At 41.2% G+C, this 20,849-nt stretch overlaps 1 protein-coding gene across 9 annotated transcripts in view; it reads right to left on the bottom strand.

Annotated features, from left to right (window-relative positions):
- Window positions 1–1,588: 1,588 nt before the first annotated feature.
- Window positions 1,589–20,849, bottom strand: part of LOC133563630 (UPF0606 protein KIAA1549-like) — a 50,894-nt gene continuing 31,633 nt past the window's right edge. For 4 of the 9 annotated variants that reach the window (XM_061917859.1, XM_061917856.1, XM_061917857.1 and 1 more), the window contains 11 exons: window positions 17,806–17,964; window positions 17,282–17,473; window positions 16,412–16,635; window positions 13,999–14,135; window positions 8,824–9,029; window positions 8,515–8,735; window positions 8,305–8,446; window positions 7,811–8,134; window positions 6,250–6,302; window positions 3,731–3,879; window positions 1,591–2,258 (listed from right to left, as the gene is read on the bottom strand). In XM_061917859.1, the coding sequence (XP_061773843.1) occupies window positions 2,011–2,258; window positions 3,731–3,879; window positions 6,250–6,302; window positions 7,811–8,134; window positions 8,305–8,446; window positions 8,515–8,735; window positions 8,824–9,029; window positions 13,999–14,135; window positions 16,412–16,635; window positions 17,282–17,473; window positions 17,806–17,964 (2,055 nt within the window). In that variant the 3' untranslated portion in view covers window positions 1,591–2,010. Of the gene's footprint in view, window positions 2,259–3,730; window positions 3,880–6,249; window positions 6,303–7,810; window positions 8,135–8,304; window positions 8,447–8,514; window positions 8,736–8,823; window positions 9,030–13,998; window positions 14,136–16,411; window positions 16,636–17,281; window positions 17,474–17,805; window positions 17,965–20,849 lie in introns of all 9 variants that reach the window. The other 5 variants (XM_061917860.1, XM_061917862.1, XM_061917861.1 and 2 more) reach the window with 5 other exon arrangements.

Genomic DNA, 20,849 nt, shown 5'->3' with positions numbered 1-20,849 from the left:
AAACTCACCAAACTTGGCACACACATCAGGACTGGCAGAAATTGCAATCTAGTGGAAAAACCAAGCCTTAAAACTCAAAATTGCGCTCTATTGCAATTTTTGAATAAAACACAGAAAAAACTGCTCCTAGGAAGAGGAAAAAGAGGCGCGCTGGCACCTTCGCACCCTAATTTGACCCCCTTAACATGCTTCAAAACTCACCAAAATTGACACACACATCGGTATGGAGCGGCAGACCAACTTATTAAGCAACCAAACCCCGAAAATGAAAATTGCCCGCTAGCGCCCCCTAGGAAGAGACAAAAAACAGACTGCTTGTAACTTCCGTTAGGAATGTCGTAGAGACATGAAACAAAAACCTCTGTGTAGGTCTGACTTAGACCTACATTTCCAATAAACACTTCTGTACCTAAAATCAACAGGAAGTTGGCAAAAACCCCTTCAAAACCAAATTTTCGCAAAATATGCCTTTTTTGCCTCTTTGAACTGAAATTTGACCCCCTTAAAATGCTTCAAAGTGCAAGTTAGAGCTATACAATGCCAAGCGAAAGCCATTTATCAACAACATCCAGAAACGCAAATCTATAATTTGACCCCCTTAACATGCTTCAAAACTCACCAAATTTTACACACACATCAGGACTGGTGAAAATTGCCATCCAATAAAAAAACCAAACCCCAAAAATGAAAATTGTGCTCTAGCGCCCCCTAGGAAAATAAACTGATAAAACTGCTTGTAAATTCTGTTAGGAATGTCGTAGAGTGATGAAACAAAAACTTCTATGGAGGTCTGACTAAGATCGGGACTCGGGACACGGCGGCGGCGGCGGCGGCCAACGGCGGACCCGACCAACGCTGCTTGCAGCTTTAATTTATAATTGAATCACTTGTTTATTTTTCAACAAGTTTTTAGTTATTTTTATATCTTTTTTTCCAAATAGTTCAAGAAAGACCACTACAAATGAGCAATATTTTGCACTGTTATAAAATTCAATAAATCAGAATTTGATGACATTGTGCTGTATTTTACTTCTTTATCTCTTTTTTTCCAACCAAAAATGCTTTTGCTCTGATTAAGGGGTACTTGAATTAAAAAAATGTTCACAGGGGGTACATCACTGAAAAAAGGTTGAGAACCACTGGTCTACAGTATAGCCTACCATGTTTACCTTTCGTACATGGCTTTCTTTAAAATACAAGAAAAGCCCAACCTTGTGTGCTCATTTGAGGACGTTGTTAAGGAGGGCATGTTAACCGGTTGTCCATCTTTGCTATAGTAAACGCGCAGCAGGACTGCTTGTATCGGAGTTTACATCAGAGATTAAGGATACAAGCTGACATTATCCGATACTTGCTTTGTTGCTGATGCCAGAATGAGATTTGATATCAATATCACATCAGGACACTCCCACTGGTTATGTTATGCTTATTTGTAGTATTTATTACTGATAAAATACATATAATAAACTAATTGCAATTAGCCTAACTGTTTTACTGTTACATCGTCTCAGCTTTTCCACTTTTAAAAAAAATATTTTTAACAAAATTATATAATTTGGTTATTTTCTTAAGTGTTTTATCTACTTGCTTTTATTGTTAATAGAAAATGCGACGTCATTTTGTTCTGCAGTAAATCTCTCATAAATGTTTGAATGACAAATCATTTTAATAATCAATGTCGTACTTCTGGTACTTTCTTTGGCCCCAAGGTGGCTTATTATTGCAGTCGTAAAAAAAGCAGAGACTTGTTAATTTGCAAAGAACTACAGTGAGCCAACTTCTCTTCGCTGGGTGGAATGGTTTTGGGTGTTGAGTTGAGAGCAGGTTAACAGGGAAAGTTTTGCAACACAGTTGGACTCATGCAGAGTATTTATTAAACGGTTAAAACTGAGTCACAAACAGTTGGGAGTCTTGTTTGGCCACTCAAGTGGAATATGTGTACAAAGTGACTTGTTTGTTGTGTGAACGTTTGACCATACAATAACCAAGGCAAACCTTTATCGAAAATGTTCATGGAAAACCGAAGTAGGGGAATATATAAACGGAGGAAAGACTATACTTTGATAGAAAAACCACAAATAAAGTTATTTCGGTGTCGGCACTCACTGCGTTATCTGGTACTGTTCTGCAGTAACTGTCATCTCGGTAGTTGCTCCAGCTCATGCCACCATTCTGTCCAGGATGACCTCTGACCCCTGCTGGATAACCATTCATTCGGCTTGTCAAGCCCACCTGTGTAAGATGATGAAGCTGGGAGCCTAGTTGCACACACGCACACACACACACGCACACAAGTGCATTACATGAGTTTACAGTAACCAATCTAATTTAGTAACTGTTGTCTACAGAGACGTACTCCTTACAGTAAAAGCCTGATAGCATTAGTGTAAGTCACAGCCTCACTTGGTCCCTTTTAATAATTCAAGAGACACTCAGCTCTTTTACGTTGACTTATGGGCTTAAGGTGTCTGACACATTGGGAGTAAGTGTTAAAGTGTGGGGCAGTAGCTCAAACCCAGAAAGTTGTTGAAATTGTGGATCATAAGCATAAACAGAAGGTAGCATTTCCCATTTTCCTTTGTCAATACATACTGTAAACCAGGGGTGCCCATTACGTCGATCGCGAGCTACCAGTCGACCGCGGGGTGTGTGTCAGTCGATCTCCAGCCAGGCTTTTAAAAAAAATAGACCTAAAAATGAGTGATCATCAATCTTCACCAAGACGTCACTTAAATGACATTCACGGTACCGGAGGGTCTTGTGAGATGACGCTGGCTGCTGCAAGATCATTATTATGAAAATATGACCGAGAGGAATGCGAGAAACACTTTTTATTTCAACAGACTCTCGCGCCGTACCTTCCGTCAAAACTCTAAAGGCCGACTGCGCATTTCCTATCTTCACAATAAAAGCCCTGCTTCATGCTGCCTGCGCTAACTAAATACAGAGTCTCGGAAAACTGGCGTGCACAAGCGATCCCTCAGAAAGCTGGCGTGCACAAGTGATGTGCACGCCAGCTTTCCGAGACTCTTATTTTGTTAGCGCAGGCAGCATGAAGCAGGGCTTTTATTGTGAAGATAGGAAATGTGCAGTCGGCCTTTAGAGTTTTGACGGAAGGGACGGCGCGAAAGTCTGTTGAAATAAAAAGTGTTTCTGGCCTTCCTCTCTGTCATTTTTTCATAATAATGAACTGGCAGCAGCCAGCGTCATCTCACAAGACCCTCGGGTGCCGTGAATGTCAATCAAGCAAGCTACGGAATTTGCCGCCAATGTTTTTCTTGTAAAGTGTATGGAAGCTGGATGAATTAGATGCCAAAAACCAACCACTTTCATGTGGTATTGTACAGAAAGGACAACTTTTTTTCTCCTCCATTTGAAAATGTGGGCGTTATCATCATTACTGTCTGATTCCAATCAATGCAAGTCATCAGAATCAGGTAATACACCAACTTATATTCTTGTCTTTGTGAAAGAAAGACATCTATATGTGTTACACATGCTTGTATTATCATTAAACACATTTAACTTGTCTACAAAAATGTCTCTTTTATAAATAAATAAATATAAATGATATATATAAATGAGGTAGATCCCCTCGAGTTGGTCAATTGAAAAGTAGCTCGCCTGCAGAAAAAGTGTGGGCACCCCTGCTGTAAACATTGTGCTGAATGACGCCATTGAAGCAGTAAAAGTAAACCTCGGCAGCGTTAACAGTGGTTTGACTCTGTACCTGTAGTGCCCCCTACTGGTCGTGGTCTCGCTGATGTGGGTGACTCATCAGCATAGAGTCCTCTGCTGGAGTAATGGCTGGCGATCCGGACCTGCTCCCCGGGCCTTGTTGCCTCTCCAGGGGGGAGGTAACTCAGTCCATGATCCTGCCTGGAATGCAACGCACAAAACATCACGTCTAACATCGTACCCTTTTACCTTGTAGACTTTGTATCTATAAGTAATATACAACTATAAATACTTACTACTTGTATACATTACCACATGTCATGTTTTAAACTACAAACCCTGTTTCCATATGAGTTGGGAAATTGTGTTAGATGTAAATATAAACAGAATACAATGATTTGCAAATCATTTCCAACCCATATTCAGTTGAATATGCTAGAAAGACAACATATTTGATGTTCACACCGATAAACCCTTTTTTTTTTTCAAATAATCATTAACTTTAGAATTTGATGCTAGCAACACGTGACAAAGAAGTTGGGAAAGATGGCAATAAATACTGATAAAGTTGAGGAATGCTCATCAAACATTTATATGGAACATCACACAGGTGTGCAGGCTAATTGGGAACAGGTGGGTGCCATGATTGGCTATAAAAGCAGCTTCCGTGAAATGCTCAGTCATTCAGAAACAAGGACTGGGAAACGGTCACCACTTTGTGAACAAATGCGTGAGCAAATTGTCAAACTATTTAAGAACAACATTTCTCAACGGGCTATTGCAAGGAATTTAGGAATTTCAGCATCTACGGTCCATAATACCATCAAAAGGTTCAGAGAATCTGTTGAAATCACTGCAAGTAAGCGAGGATATAACAGACTTTCGTTCCCTCAGGCGGTACTGCATCAAAAAGCGACATCAGTGTGTAAAGGATATCACCACATGGGCTCAGGAACTCTTCAGGAAACCACTGTCAGTAACTACAGTTTGTCTGTAAGTGCAAGTTAAAACTACTATGCAAAGCCAAACCCATTTATCAACGACGCCCAGAAACGCCGCCGGCTTCGCTGGGCCTGAGCTCAGCTAAGATGGACTGCTGCAAAGTGGGAAAGTGTTCTGTGGTCTGACGAGTCCTCCAGACCAAAGAGGAAAAGAACCATCAGGACTGTTCAAGGTGCAAAGTTGAAAAGCCAGCATCTGTGATGGTATGGGGGTGTATTAGTGCCCAAGGCATGGGTAACTTACACATCTGTGAATGCACCATTAATGCTGAAAGGTACATACAGGTTTTGGAACAACATATGTTGCCATCCAAGCAACGTTATCATGGACGCCCCTGCTTATTTCAGCAAGACAATGCCAAATCACTTGTTACAACAGCCTGGTTTCATAGTAAAAGAGTGCGGGTACTAGACTGGCTTGCCTGTAGTTCAGACCTGTCTCCCATTGAAAATGTGTGGTGCATTATGAAGCCTAAGATACCACAACTGAGACCATGGACTGTTGAACAACTTAAGATGTACACAAAACAAGAATGGGAAAGAATTCCACCTGAAAAGCTTCAAAAATGTGTCTCCTTAGTTCCCAAAGGTTTATTGAGTGTTGTTAAAAGAAAAGGTGATGAAACACAGTGGTGAACATGCCCTTTCCCAACTACTTTGGCACATGTTGCAGCCATGAAATTCTAAGTTAATTATTATTTGCAAAAAAAAAAAAAAAAAAGTTTATGAGTTTGAACATTACGTAGCTTGTCTTTGTAGTGCATTCAATTGAATATGGGTTGAAAAGGATTTGCAAATCATTGTATTCCGTTTATATTTACATCTAACACAATTTCCCAACTCATATGGAAATGGGGTTTGTACAATATTATTCAATTAAGGCCACTATGTCTAACTTGTGTGCTATTTTGTGCTAAGCTGATGTGTAGTTGCTAGCTCCTGCTGTATCTATTGTGAATAACTTGACTCAAATAAAAGAAAAGACGAACCATGTGTGCTTATTGGAGGACATTTAGATACTGAGTGGCTGTCCAGCTTTGCACAAGTAAACATACTACAACACTGCTTGTATCGGAGCTTATATCAGAGATTTTACACGCACGCCGATATCATCCGATACCTGCTTTTTGCCTGTATCGAACCAATATCCGATATCCGGATCAGGACTCCCCTACTCTAAGGACATCAGAACTTTTGCTGTGATTTCTCTTTGCTGTATAAAGATACTTCAATGTTAACCTGTTTAAATCAAGTGGATTTGTTGACCTGCTCTACTTTGTAAGAAAAGACTCTAAAAATCATGCTTGTGAATTAATTATATCTTATGCGCTCATGCGCTTGAGTGCCTCGGCAGCGTTTTTGGGGATATTGCTGGATCTGTTCCATTAAACCAATAAAATAAAGATGGCTCCTCCTAAATTATTCAGATGTCCAGCTTACTGGTTGGCGAGGAAAAGAAGACAAAGTGGTTGACATTATGTAGCATGGATCAATAACAAAGGTTTCGGTCCAGACAAAAGATAATAAAATGCATTGATTTGTGCCCAAATATTTGTTTTGTGTTCAATACCTTGGCATGGGGCCTTGGAGCAGAGGGGGGGACACGCTCAGGTCACTGAATCTCTGAGGGAAACACAGACAAAAATTTAATCAACAAGAGGGCTAATAAGTTTCATATTGTGTTCTGATTAAATGTTTTTGCAGAATTCCATGTTTAATTCATGGTTTGCACCTGTGTTCCAACTGCTGCCGATTAGCATAGACAAATACCCTCAGAGCACCACTTGCCCTTCAGAGAATCTACCGTAATATCTTTGACTATTTGTTTTTAAGACAATACAGCATTACCTCAACTTAAGAGTGCCCAAATCAAGAATGTTTTGAGATAAAAGCTGTTTCTCGGCTAATTGTTGTTTTAAGTTGCAAGCAAACATTAGAGTTACAAGTTGGTGTAGTAAATGTCAGTGAACCACATAAGATCCGCCCAAAACATGTGGTCTTGCTCGCTAGCATTAGCTTATGCTAGAGATGGACATAACTTTGGGCCATGGAAACCTAGAAAGTGAGTGTGAAGGACAGTGCTGAGAATAAAAAGCGGATGATATTCATTAAATAAAATAAAGAACTAATCAAAAACATGACAGAGATTGTCGCCGACTTGGCAAAGGAGTTTGACATATCACAGCAAGTCTGGACCATACTGAAGCATGTACGATACATGGGTGGTAATTAGACAATACCCATTTTTCGAAGGGCATAAAAACATTTTGGAATCATTATTTCTTTTTTTTTTTTTCTCAAATCTCTCAATCACTATCAGCCATAAACAAAAATACTACAAATATTTTATTAACCCTTTGAAGGGTTTTCGATTAAAAGTTTTTAATTAGCACACATTTGCAAAAAATGAGTTGTTTTACTCATTTTAAAACTGTGACATTATTTAGAAACAAAAAAAAACTAAACTTTTTAAAATAGTAGAAAAAACAAAAAAAAAGTTTTGGATATTTTTGATGGACTGGAGTGCTTTGAGAAATTTGAGCAAAGTTAAGAAAAAAATTAAAATACATTTTTTTTACGCCCCTCAAAAACTTAAAAACTTTAATGTCCTCTTTGGCTTTGAAGATAATTCAAATGTAATGTCCCTAAAGGGTTAAATTGTGTTGCTTAATTCAACATTAAGAAACACTGTGCATTGTTAGAATATTCTAGAATATCTACCCTTTTGCTCTATATCTTATTTGACTTAAATGCACTTGATAAAACATTCAAGAGTGGTCACTTTGACGTCTTAGACATGTGTTCTATCCTTCCCTTGCTACTGCAAGGACTCCTGCAAGATGGTCTTTTGATTTTGTTTTTTCTCTTATGTTCATGTTGACTATTATTGCAATAAACAAGATCTCGCAGGCATCCTATTTACAGGTTAGGATTTTATGCGTCAAAGACAGGAATGTTTAGCTCCACATTCTCATTCCCAAAATAAACTTTGAGCAATGCTGTAACTTCTACATGTGATCATTATTATTCAATTTAGTTAAATCTTCCAGTTGATCTGACCTTTGTTCAACAAAAGAACCAGGATGTACTCTAACAGCATCTTTATGATGATATTCTGACATACTACTTACACCAGTATAAGAACCAAGTCCTTGATAGGAGAGGCCCCAAGATCTGGGGCCATGGTCCGGAGGGCTGGTGTCTGAAGGGTTGACATTGACCCCTGGAAGGGTGACCCCGGCCGAACTGCCCTGAGAGGTGGGTGACACAAGGGCAAAGGCGCCATCCAGCAACGAACGCATCTGCTGCCTTGCCTCTTCGATGGAGGGCTGTGGAGCCATATAGGGGGGTGGAGGAGGGGCATGGCCAGGAGGTGAGGAGGAGAAACCAAGGAAGACGTCATCGGTGGGAGATGGGCTTCTGTGAGTTAAACCTGTGGCTTGGTCAAAGTCCGACTGAAATGAATACAAGAGATCCACCACATTGTGTGGTAGGTGCGTGTTCCCGTTATGAGTCAGCCAAACACTTCAGTTTAATTTGGACTGACTCTGGACTCCAATGTAAAGTTATGCTATTCTACACAGTACGTTTGAATGACTTTTAAAGAGAATTGTGTTGCACTAACCACAAAGGCCACATTGTTGACCCCGGGATACTTCCTATAAACAGGATCAGTGTCTTCTGAAATGAGGTGATCTTTGTCTGCATCAATCTTTCCTTTTGACTGCTCCTTCATCTGCTGTTTGGGAGATCGAACCCTGCGAGCACTAGGGAACAGAGTTACGTAAATTAATATGATAACGAATCGGCAAGCGGAGACGAAAAAAATAAAGACCTTTTTTGGGGCTCCGTGAAATTCTGTGCATTGTGGTCCATGATCTTATCCATTTGCATTTGTGCTTTCTGGTAGATGTGATCCTGGTCTTTGGCATCCCCAAGGCCACTATCTATGTCATCCATTGCAGGGAAGTCATAGTGTCCCTTCCTCTTGGCACGGAGGCGGATCTTGTTTCGATGGTGCTCAATTTCAGATTTCTGCCTCAGAGCTACTTGAACCTGATGGGAAAACACACACATTTGACTGGACGACATTTACCGTGCTGCTAATATGAAAGATTTTAGACATGTACTGAGAAGGGCAAACCTCCTTGTTCATTTGGTTAAGATCAGGCAATTTGGCAGCTGCAGTGTTGCTGTGCAAGTGTGGGACTGACATGGGCTGCATTGCAATAAGCTGCACTTTGTTAGGGAGTCTTCGACTTGTGTCTGGGGGCCGGGACATTCTATCAACATGTTCGAAAATGGAAGTTGATGACAACTGCTCACTGAGACCATTCATAGGAGGAGGACCTAAAGCAGACAAGGAGATTACATTAATTCCTAATGAGTCTATAAAAATAAAAAACTATGTTGACGGAAATCTATACAGAACGGACAATTACTGGGTTAAGGTCACGACAAAACATTCATATTTTACTATTAACATTTCAGACAATGAGTGGTGGGAACAAGCCAAGACAAAGGTTAACAGTAAAACAAATTGGGAGGACACCGATTGGAAACCAGGCCGTAGGTCTACTTTGACAGAAACGGAAAAAAGACTCTTACCAATTTTATTTTTGCCTGCACCGCAACAGAAAAGAAACACAGTTTTATTGGAAATCATCACAGCACGCTAAATCTGAGTTATTTACATGTTGTCACCATGATAAAAACAAAATGAAGGCATATAGACATAACTTCAGATCCTTGTTTGGACTTAAAAAGGCTGACTGAACAGTGTGGGAACTCTGACATACACAGTATACTCTAGTTCCAGGCAAAAAATGATCAGTAAAAAATACAGTTCATTCCACTGTGGGTGAGTCAGACAGACTCGTGTGCTTGACAACTCCTGGCTCCACAACGTCTCGGAGTGGCACTGCAACCTTCAATCCATTGACATGTTATCAAAGCAACGTCCGCTTTAGGTTGTCTTTACATTTCTTTCTAAACTTATTTTAGAAACAAAGCACACAAATAAAAATTTCTGCCCACTGCTTCTTTCATGTTGTTTTCTAGTAGTCCCCACACTCATGAAATCGTACAGCCTTTCTCCACAGTCTAAGTAGTAAGTACTGCAAAATATATACCGTATTTTTCGGACTATAAGTCGCAGTTTTTTTCATAGTTTGGCCGTGGGTGCGACTTATACTCAGGAACGACTTACGTGTGAAATTATTAACACATTACCGTAAAATATCAAATAATATTATTTAGCTCATTCACGTAAGAGACTAGACGTATAAGATTTCATAGGATTTAGCAATTAGGAGTGACAGATTGTTTGGTAAAGGTATAGCATGTTCTATATGTTATAGTTATTTGAATGACTCTTACTATAATATGTTACGTTAACATACCAGGCACCTTCTCCGTTGGTTATTTATGCGTCATATAACGTACACTTATTCAGCCTGTTGTTCACTATTGTTTATCTATTTTAAATTGCCTTTCAAATGTCTATTCTTGGTGTTGGGTTTTATCAAATAAATTTCCCCCAAAAATGCGACTTATACTCCAGTGCGACTTATGTTTTTTTCCTTCTTTATTATGCTTTTTCGGCAGGTGCGACTTATACTCGGAAAAATATGGTGTGTGTGTGTATATATATATATATCCATCATCCATCCATCATCTTACAGCCTAAGCAGGGAAACCCAGACTTATATATATATATATATATATTATACATATATATATATTGTATATATATATCTCAATCAATCAATGTTTACTTATGTAACCCTAAATCACTAGTGTCTCAAAGGGCTGCACAAACCACAACACAAACCACTATGACATCCTCGGTAGGCCCACATAAGGGCAAGGGAAACTCACACCCAGTGGGATATATATATATATATATATATATATATGTAGGTGTGGGAAAAAATCACAAGACTACTTCATCTCTACAGATCTGTTTCATGATGGGTTCCCTCAATCATCAGGAGATTTTAATGGAAGCATTCACATGTGTTGTGGAATTCTGCAAAGTCTGGTTTCTAAAAACCAGACTTTGCAGAATTCCACAGAACTCAGCAAACACATTTGGAACCTCAAAGACAATAATGTTGAATATTCAATAACATGGCAAATTCTTGCATCCAGCACACCTTACAACAGTGGTAATAAAAGATGCAAACTATGCTTAAAAGAGAAACTGTTTATTATATATCATCCTGATCTATCATCCCTCAACAAGCGCAGTGAAATCATTTCAACATGCCGCCATAGACGGAAACACCTCCTAGGTAACACATGAGCCAATCACCACACCCTACGCCTGCTTGTACCCACCCACTCTGTGCTCTATATAAACCATTGTATGTGAATGCTTCCATTAAAATCTCCTGATGATTGAGGGAACCCCTCATGAAACAGATCTGTAGAGATGAAGTAGTCTTGTGATTTTTTCCCACACCTACATATTGCGCTCTACCACGGTATCGAGCACTATTCTCCGGATAATCCAATCAAGACATATATATATATATATATATATATATATATATATATATATATATATATATATATGTATGTATATATATATATGTGTGTATATATATACATATGTGTATATATATATATATATATACATATATATATATATATATATAGATTTTTTTTTTATATATATATATATGTCGTAGTGGTTTGTGCAGCCCTTTGAGACACTAGTGATTTAGGGCTATATAAGTAAACATTGATTGATTGATTGATATATATATCCCACTGGGTGTGAGTTTCCCTTGCCCTTATGTGGGCCTACCGAGGATGTCATAGTGGTTTGTGTTGTGGTTTGTGCAGCCCTTTGAGACACTAGTGATTTAGGGCTACATAAGTAAACATTGATTGAGATATATATATATATATATATATATATATATATATATCCACACTTTAAATGTGTTTTTCTTATATATATACACACTTTAAATGTGTTTTTCTTAACATTGAACCTTGTGATTTTAATGTAGTGTCACAAGTTTAGAATTATGGGGAAGAATACAGTAGGATTCTGCAGCAAGGAGACAGGATTTTCGATGTGACAGGATGTCTGTACTATGTCCTATGGAGAATTACAGTACACTATTTATATATTAGGGCTGTCACAGTTCACGCTTTTATTCAATCACAAAACATTATCGCATTAATCATGTACAAACTAAGGTTAATTTATTATGAAAGGCGAAGATAGTTTCAATACAGTCAGTGTTCAGGTCAATGCGTACAAAAGCACAAAGATGGGTGAGGAGACTCCAACTGGTGTGCTCACTGGCAAATTTCACTTCAAAATACACCCAGACGGGACTTTAGAGAAAACTGTTTTGAGTTCAGAACAAATAAATGTCGGCATTCAAGTAATACTGTCATCTTCTGGCAGTGCTGCTGCCACTTGTCTTATTTTTGTTGGAGTGCCTGGTTTATGGGTCACAGGGCAAGGCGACCTGCGCGCACATCTGATACTCATTTCCTCCAGACTACTTAAGCTCTCCAGTCCCTTCACTTGGCGCCAGTAGATTTCTGATGATTCACTCATCAAGAGTGTTCATCTCTTCTGCTTTGGTTCCACTCACGCTTCTCCTTTCCTGTGCCAGAGCCCTCACGTTGCAGTAAAGCGTCATCTGTTACTTTTTCACACATTTTGTGTGCGATTTCAGTTTCATCACACTTTATGTATGCATCATTAGTAATTTTCACTCAGTCCTTTAGAGTGCGTTTTTATTATTATTTGTATTTATTTTTTCCTCTGCTACGGGGTCCTACTCCAACTAAGATAACAATTCTGACAGATATAAATAAATTATACTAGATGACAATTTTTTATTTATTTATTTATTTTTTTTCCAAGATGGCACTGCGTTAGTGGCTGCTGTAGGCAGGAGCTCTGTGCTCTTGTGTCATCCTTTTGTGTTTCCCTCTTGTTTTCATGTGTTATTATATATTTTTTTTGCCTTTTGGTCCGGGACCCTTTGGGACTGTGTGACAAGGGGTGGCACTTTCGTGACCTCTGTGGTGCTTTTTTTTTTTTTTTTTTGTGGACTTTTGGATCTGCCTCCCGGGAGCCTTTTGGCCATGGAGACCAGCTGCTGGGTCTCTGCTACACCGGAGTCTGTTTGGAGGGACTGGAGGAGATGCGGATGAGGGGACAGGACTGCAGAGTTTGGAGGGACTGGAGGAGATGCAGATGAGGGGACAGGGCTGCGGAGCTAGCACTGAGCGCTGGGACGGAGAGGCTTCGCGGTGTCTCGACTGGGTGAGCAGGTGTCGGACACCTCAGTCTCCTTGGACGTATCCTCGCTCATCCATGCGGACTGGACACTGGCCGAGAGTGGAGTCGGCTGTCTTGGTTGCTTTGTTGGGTCTGCTCCTGTCTCTGGCCATGCTCCCTCCACCCCAGCGGACGATGGCGTGGAACACCGCAGAGGCCACCACAGTGGATATGTTTCTTTTACTTTTTATTCATAGCTGTATGTAGAAGTGTCTGCTTGTATCTGCTGCTTTAATGTCCTATGTGTTTTTTGATGTTTGATGTTTCCCTCTTACACACATGGAAGAGGGATGTGTACTATGGCTATGAGTTGTTGTTTTTTTTTTTTCCCTTGGCCTCAGTCTGCACCCTCACTCCAGGGCCCAGGCTAAGACCGATTTTTTTTTTTTTTTTTATATTTTATTTTAATCTTCTATTCTTTTCTCCCCCCTTGTTTACCTGTATGTCATCTTTTTTGTAAGGGGCGCTGGAAGCCGGCAGACCCGTCAGCGATCCTGTTCTGTCTCCCTGTAATGTCTGTCTGATCTTGAATAGGATTGTGCTGAAAATTGTAATTTTCCTGAAGGAACTCTCCTGACGGAATAAATAAAGTACTATCTAATCTAATCTATCTAATTCTGACAATAAAACAACATTTGTGTCAAAATGCTGGTGTTTTTAAAGTTAATCGAAAAATTGTGAGTAAGTAATGTACTGAGATTATTCACGATTACTCAAAACGGAAGGTGTGATTAAGCTGTTTAAAAAAAAAGTAATAAAAATGTGAAATAAATTATCTAGAGAATACAGACTATACTTACAACTCCAACTGCAATTATACAGTATTATAGACACAGCTGTCATTTACAGCATAAATCATAATATATAGTATGTATTATTTTGTGTACAGTTGTCATTGCATTAATATAGGTTTAATATATTTGTTTCAGTCCTTGTGTGCCCCTCCCCCGCCTTTTTATCTGTGTGTTGAGAAGTAGTGCGAGTGTTGCCAGAACCACTTGCCATTTAAAACATTGATGGGGGCCTTACGCGTCTGCTTGCTGTCGCTGGGCGTGGCCTGGGCTCTGAGGTTCTCCTCAGTTGACTCTCTTCCACTGGAGCGGTCACTGACCATGGAATCGCCGTCTGACGGCGAGATCCTAGCCACAACACATACACACACATTAAAAATAGATGCAGAAGGATGGACCTGCGTGCGGGAATGCCATGCATAATCAAACATATCACTTTCTTGAAAGGTCAAAGCTTTTCTGGAAGGGAAAAAAGGGTGTTTTGGGGATATTATAATGTTGTTCAAAGTTTATTGATTTAAAACCATTGATTAAGTCATTCTGGGTAAATCCATTCCCCACTGGATTATTAGACCGTACTTTAAAGAAAAAATCCTTGACAGAGCAAAGAAATTGCCCTCAGAGTCTTGTGTACAAATTATTGATCACAAAATCTGTCAAAGCTTTCTGTCTGGCTCTGCTTTAACAACACTGTACTAGTATCAATGGCTTGAGGTCCAAACAGGACATAGTGAACTCAATACCAATGGCACAGGTTAGACACATATGATGCCATAAATGTACAGGGAAATGAGTGTCTCTTTTGTGACAGCCGGTATTGCACGCAAAAACCTCATTTAAAGAGGGCGGTCTTCACCAACGTTAGCACTTGTTATCAATTATTATTACAAGCAGTCTTAGTCGATCACCCGCAATACATCCACCAATAGTACACGCAAGTAGTTTGCACACGCTATTTAGCACACGCTTTTTGGATATTAGTAGATCAGTCTCTCAGTCTTTGTTTTTTTGCATTGAGTATGACTGCAATAAAGGCCCCCATGGGGCAAAATAGTTTTGAGTACACTTTGATAAAGATGTCGAGAAACACTATTGAAAGTAGCAAAGTACACAGGTGGCATCCACATGGATCTTTCCTTTCCTCTTTGCGCTTTTTATGTCTTTGACAACAGGAGTCTTAATTGTAAAAGTTAATTTTTAATGCATTAATTTCATTCCTTATTTATATGTATTTAAAAATTTGTTTTATATTCACATTTTTGGGAGTCTTGTACAGATTAATTAGATTTTGTAAAAAATAGTTTTGTTTGCATACAAATTGGTTTTCACCTCACTTTGTGGAACTGAATACTAACAGAAATCAAGTTTTGACTGAACATTTACACTATTTTGTCTATCAGAACATCCCAGAATAAGCTAGTCCGGTTACTTTTAGACCTCCACCCCAGATCACACCTCAATCCAACCCACTTCTCTAAACTGGGCTGGCTCAGGGTGGAGGACAGAGTAAAACAACTTGCACTGAGCCTAGTCTATAAAATCCGCTACACCTCCTTGATACCGAAATACATGTCAAACTACTTCCTCAACGTAAATGACCGTCATAACCACAACACCAGGGGGAGCGCCACAAACCACGTTAAACCCAGATTCCGATCTAACAAAGGTCTTAACTCATTCTCTTTCTGTGCCACATCATTGTGAAATGCACTCCCAACAGGTATAAAAGTAAGTGCATCTCTATATTCCTTCAAAACCGCTCTAAAACAACACCTCCAGGCAACTTCAACACTTTACTAATACCCTCCTCCATTCACATCCCATCTCCCCGGATTATAAACAACCTAATGTAAATAATCAAATGTACTTCTAATGTATATACTTGTTCTTATGCTATGTGAACTCACTATGTTCTCTGCTGGCTGTACATATCCTACTAAATAAGACCTACACTGTTTCAATGTCCACATTTTTCTGTTGATGCAATTGTTGATGACTGAAGTACTGATATCAACCAAAGCTCCTCATCCCACCCCCCGGATTGTAAATAATGTAAATAATTCAATGTACATACTATGATGATCAACCTGTGTGATGACTGTATTATGTTGATAGTATATATTTGTACCATGAATTGATTAACGTGGACCCCGACTTAAACAAGTTGAAAAACTTATTGGGGTGTTACCATTTAGTGGTCAATTGTACGGAATATGTACTGAACTGTGCAATCTACTAATAAAAGTATCAATCAATCAATCAATCAATCAAAATGTCAATAGATAAAATAACACTGCCTTGCACTTCCACTTTTTTTTCCCCCCTTGGCCTCAGTCTGCACCCCCACTCCAGGGCCTAGGCTAAGACCGATTTTTTAATTTTATTTGAATCTTCTATTTTTTTCTCCCCCCCTTGTTTACCTGTATGTCATCTTTTTTGTAAGGGGCGCTGGAAGCCGGCAGACCCGTCAGCGATCCTGTTCTGTCTCCCTGTAATGTTTGTCTGATCTTGAATGGGATTGTGCTGAAAATTGTAATTTTCCTGAAGGAACTCTCCTGACGGAATAAATAAAGTACTATCCATCTATCTATCTGTCTATCTATCTATCTTCCAGGATCACTGACCTCTCACGTCTTCGACTGCTGCGGGATGCCTTTGTAGAGGAGGCAGAGTTTTTAGATATGGGAGCTGGGCCCTCCCCATTTTGGGACGGACAGGGGCCTTCCTTATCTGACATGGGCAGAGGCCCTGCTGAGATTGATTCCTGCACCACCGTGACGTCATCTTTATTCTGCTGGCCAAGATGCAGCTTGGCAAAGTCAAAGCCTTTCACACTGGGAGCCTGCAACTGTGTTTTAGAGATAGAACAAAGAGAGACATTTAATAAGAAAGAGATTAATCATACTCAACAGTTGGTCTGTAGTTTTGGTATGGTATGGATCCAAACACAGGGCGGGGAAAGAAAGGGGTACAAAAAGAGGAATGGCTGAGAGTGATGAGGAACATTTTTCGACTTGGTCTCTTATCAGGTGAAGTACAAAAAAATAACTATGTGCTTTCACTTGACACTAATGATATGTTCACATTTATTTAGTGAATTGTGTACACAGATATATTAATCACAATGTTTCTCTCAACCCAGTGTGATGCTTAACAGTATGCAACAATTGGCCAAGAGAGAGAGCAAGTGTAAGTGTGTGTGTGTTTTTGCAAAGTGCTGTTGCATACAAACAATGGAAGTCTTTGAAGCTAAAAGAGTAGACCCAGTTTATTTCGATCAACACTAAAGCTGGATAAGGTGACGTGGGAGTCTAATGGAACAATAATCTGGCAGACATAAATTACTATTTTGAGCCACAACACACACAGGACATAAATAAACTAAACTTCACTACATAGAGACTGTACATTGCTACCACACAACTACTTATATGAGCATGGTCCTAATGTCCACTGAAGCCACAAACACCATTTCTAGCTATTAATGCCTGTACCTCCTCCTGGACCCGCCTCCCTTTAGGAAACACTTTAATTCCCTCTTCTTTCTTCATCTCTTTTGATTTCGTGAGTGCTGCTTTGTATTCTTGTCCTGGTTTGAATGCTCTCCCGCTAGCCCTCTTCGTGTTTTCTTTTTTTTCCTCCTTTTCTCCGTCCTCCTCCTCATCACTGGGTGTGCTGTTTTTGCTCTGAGAAAGAGCGAATGGTCCCTGAGCAGAAGCAATGTTCGACACCAGAGATTCTTTTCTAGCTGAACTAATTAGCTGAACTAAGTCTTCTTTTCAATAAGAAACAAAGTTTCCAAATTCTATCCCGTTTTTCCTGAGAACCATCTTCCTCTGCAATGGAAATGTGTTTTTTGGGTTTTTTTTTTTGTCAGTTACACATTTCTGAAAAAAATAGTATATGTATTCAAATTCCAAATGTCCACTGCCGAGGACTGTGGTTCTCAGGAGGATATAAACAACGCTACAGAAACAAGAGCAATCATCTAAATCCTCTGCCAAACACTACTCTGTACCTTTCCCATTTCAACATTATTATCTTCTTCATTTTCTTCCTCTTCATCTTCATAGTCCTCTTCCTCCTCCTCAAATTCGTCATCCTCTTCTTCACTAAACTGTACACCGCTCTCATGCTGAGGTAGTGCCATGTGAACGGGGGACTGTGAGGTAGCAGACTGCGATCAGAGGGGTGAGTGGTGTTATGTGACACATGATGATGTTAGATTAGTTTCCATTGTACATTAAACAAATTACATCAATATGGGTTCGTGAGCTCGGTTCAAAGGCAGAGCATTTACTGGTAAGAGAGGGATCAAAGCCAGATGCATGAAACGTTGTCTAGTAAGACAGGAAGTCCCAAAATACATCTAAGTAGCCTTTAATGATGTAGGGATTTGCCTGAGCATGAGCACGGAGAAACAATACTCTTCGGTTATATTCCATGACTCATGCTCAATTGTGGTGTATGTTTGAAGTATTACTAAACTAATAGAAAGGCCATCCATCCATCCATCCATCCATCATCTTCCGCTTATCCGAGGTCGGGTCGCGGGGGCAACAGCCTAAGCAGGGAAACCCAGACTTCCCTCTCCCCAGCCACTTCGTCTAGCTCTTCCCGGGGGATCCCGAGGCGTTCCCAGGCCAGCCGGGAGACATAGTCTTTCCAACGTGTCCTGGGTCTTCCCCGTGGCCTCCTACCGGTTGGACGTGCCCTAAACACCTCCCTAGGGAGGCGTTCGGGTGGCATCCTGACCAGATGCCCGAACCACCTCATCTGGCTCCTCTCGATGTGGAGGAGCAGCGGCTTTACTTTGAGTTCCTCCCGGATGGCAGAGCTTCTCACCCTATCTCTATGGGAGAGGAAACTCATTTGGGCCGCTTGTACCCGTGATCTTATCCTTTCGGTCATGACCCAAAGCTCATGACCATAGGTGAGGATGGGAACGTAGATCGACCGGTAAATTGAGAGCTTTGCCTTCCGGCTCAGCTCCTTCTTCACCACAACGGATCGGTACAACGTCCGCATTACTGAAGACGCCGCACCGATCCGCCTGTCGATCTCACGATCCACTCTTCCCCCACTCGTGAACAAGACTCCTAGGTACTTGAACTCCTCCACTTGGGGCAGGGTCTCCTCCCCAACCCGGAGATGGCATTCCACCCTTTTCCGGGCGAGAACCATGGACTCGGACTTGGAGGTGCTGATTCTCATTCCGGTCGCTTCACATTCGGTTGCGAACCGATCCAGTGAGAGCTGAAGATCCCGGTCAGATGAAGCCATCAGGACCACATCATCTGCAAAAAGCAGAGACCTAATCCTGCGGTCACCAAACCGGAACCCCTCAACGCCTTGACTGCGCCTAGAAATTCTGTTCATAACTTTTATGGACAGAATCGGTGACAAAGGACAGCCTTGGCGGAGTCCAACCCTCACTGGAAACGTGTCCGACTTACTGCCGGCAATGCGGACCAAGCTCTGACACTGATCATACAGGGAGCGGACCGCCACAATAAGACAGTCCGATACCCCATACTCTCTGAGCACTCCCCACAGGACTTCCCGAAAGGGCCAACCCCTGGTAATTACACTCAATGCGGTTGTTTAAGGGCACAACGACCTTCACATGATTATGTCGAGCGGTCACTTTAGTAGCTGATCATCAACGTGGTCGTCTGATTCTGCAGGTGTTTGCTAGTTCTACTTTGATAGACTGAATGACCTCATGGTCATATACTTTGTTTGTGCTAAACTTTTAATCAGCGGTAAGCATGTATTTGTTATAGTTTTAGTTGGTTTTTGGAGCATCACAGTAGTGTACATTCAAAAAGCCCATTAAGATAATTACTAATTTAGCCTTGCTTCGAATGCTGTCATTGAGCCTTACGGCCATGTTTCTAAAACAACTGTAATACTCAACTTTATATTGTGACTGAACCTTTTCCCCAAAGAATCGGTGGTGGGCTCTCCTATTTCTGGGGCTGAGGTTGCCGAGGTAGTTAAAAAGCTCGTCGGTGGCAAGGCCCCGGGGGTGGATGAGATCGGCCCGGAGTTCCTTAAGGCTGTGGGGCTGTCTTGGTTGACTAGACTCTGCAACATCGCATGGACATCGGGGGGTTGGTACCTCTGGATTGGCAGACTGGAGTGGTGGTTTCTCTCTTTAAGAAAGGAAACCGGAGGGAGGGTGTGTTCTAAATATCGTGGCATCACACTCCTCAGCCTTCCCGGTATGGTCTATTCAGGTCTACTGGACAGGAGGCTTCGCCGGATAGTCGAACCTCGGATTCAGGAGGAACAGTGTGGTTTTCGTCCTGGTTGTGGAACTGTGGACCAGCTCTATACTCTCGGCAGGGTTTTTGAGGGTGCTTCGGAGTTTGCCCAACCAGTCTACATGTGCTTTGTGGACTTGGAGAAGGCATTCGACCGTGTACCCCGGCAAAGTCCTGTGGGGAGTGCTCAGAGAGTATGGGGTCTGATTGTGGCGGTCCGTGCTCCCTGTATGATCAGTGTCAGAGCTTGGTCCGCATCGCCGGCAGTAAGTCGGACCTGTTTCCAGTGAGGGTTGGATTCCGCTAAGGCTGCCCTTTGTCACCGATTCTGTTCATAACTCTTATGGACAGAATTTCCAGGCGCAGTCAGGGCGTTGAGGGTATCTGGTTTGGTGGCTGCAGGATTAGGTCTCTGCTCTTCGCAGATGATGTGGTCCTGATGGCTTCATCTGGCCAAGATCTTCAGCTCTCACTGGATCGGTTCGCAGCGGAGTGTGAAGCGACTGAGAGGAGAATCAGCACGCCCAAGTCCGAGTACATGATTCTCACCCGGAAAAGGGTGGAGTGCCATCTCCGGGTTGGGCAGGAGATCTTGCCCCAAGTGGAGGAGTTGAAGTACCTCGGAGTCTTGTTCACGAGTGAGATAAAAATGGATCGTGAGGTCGACAGGCGGATCGGTGCGGCGTCTTCAGTAATGCGGACGTTGTACCGATCCGTTGTGGTGAAGAAGGAGCTGAGCCGGAAGGCAACGCTCTCAATTTACCGGTCGATCTACGTTCTCATCCTCACCTAT

Source organism: Nerophis ophidion, linkage group LG12, assembly GCF_033978795.1.
Source record: "Nerophis ophidion isolate RoL-2023_Sa linkage group LG12, RoL_Noph_v1.0, whole genome shotgun sequence".
Lineage (NCBI taxonomy): Eukaryota > Metazoa > Chordata > Actinopteri > Syngnathiformes > Syngnathidae > Nerophis > Nerophis ophidion.
The sequence above is the reverse complement of the archived record's forward strand: the minus strand, read 5'-3'. Positions and strand labels throughout refer to the sequence as shown.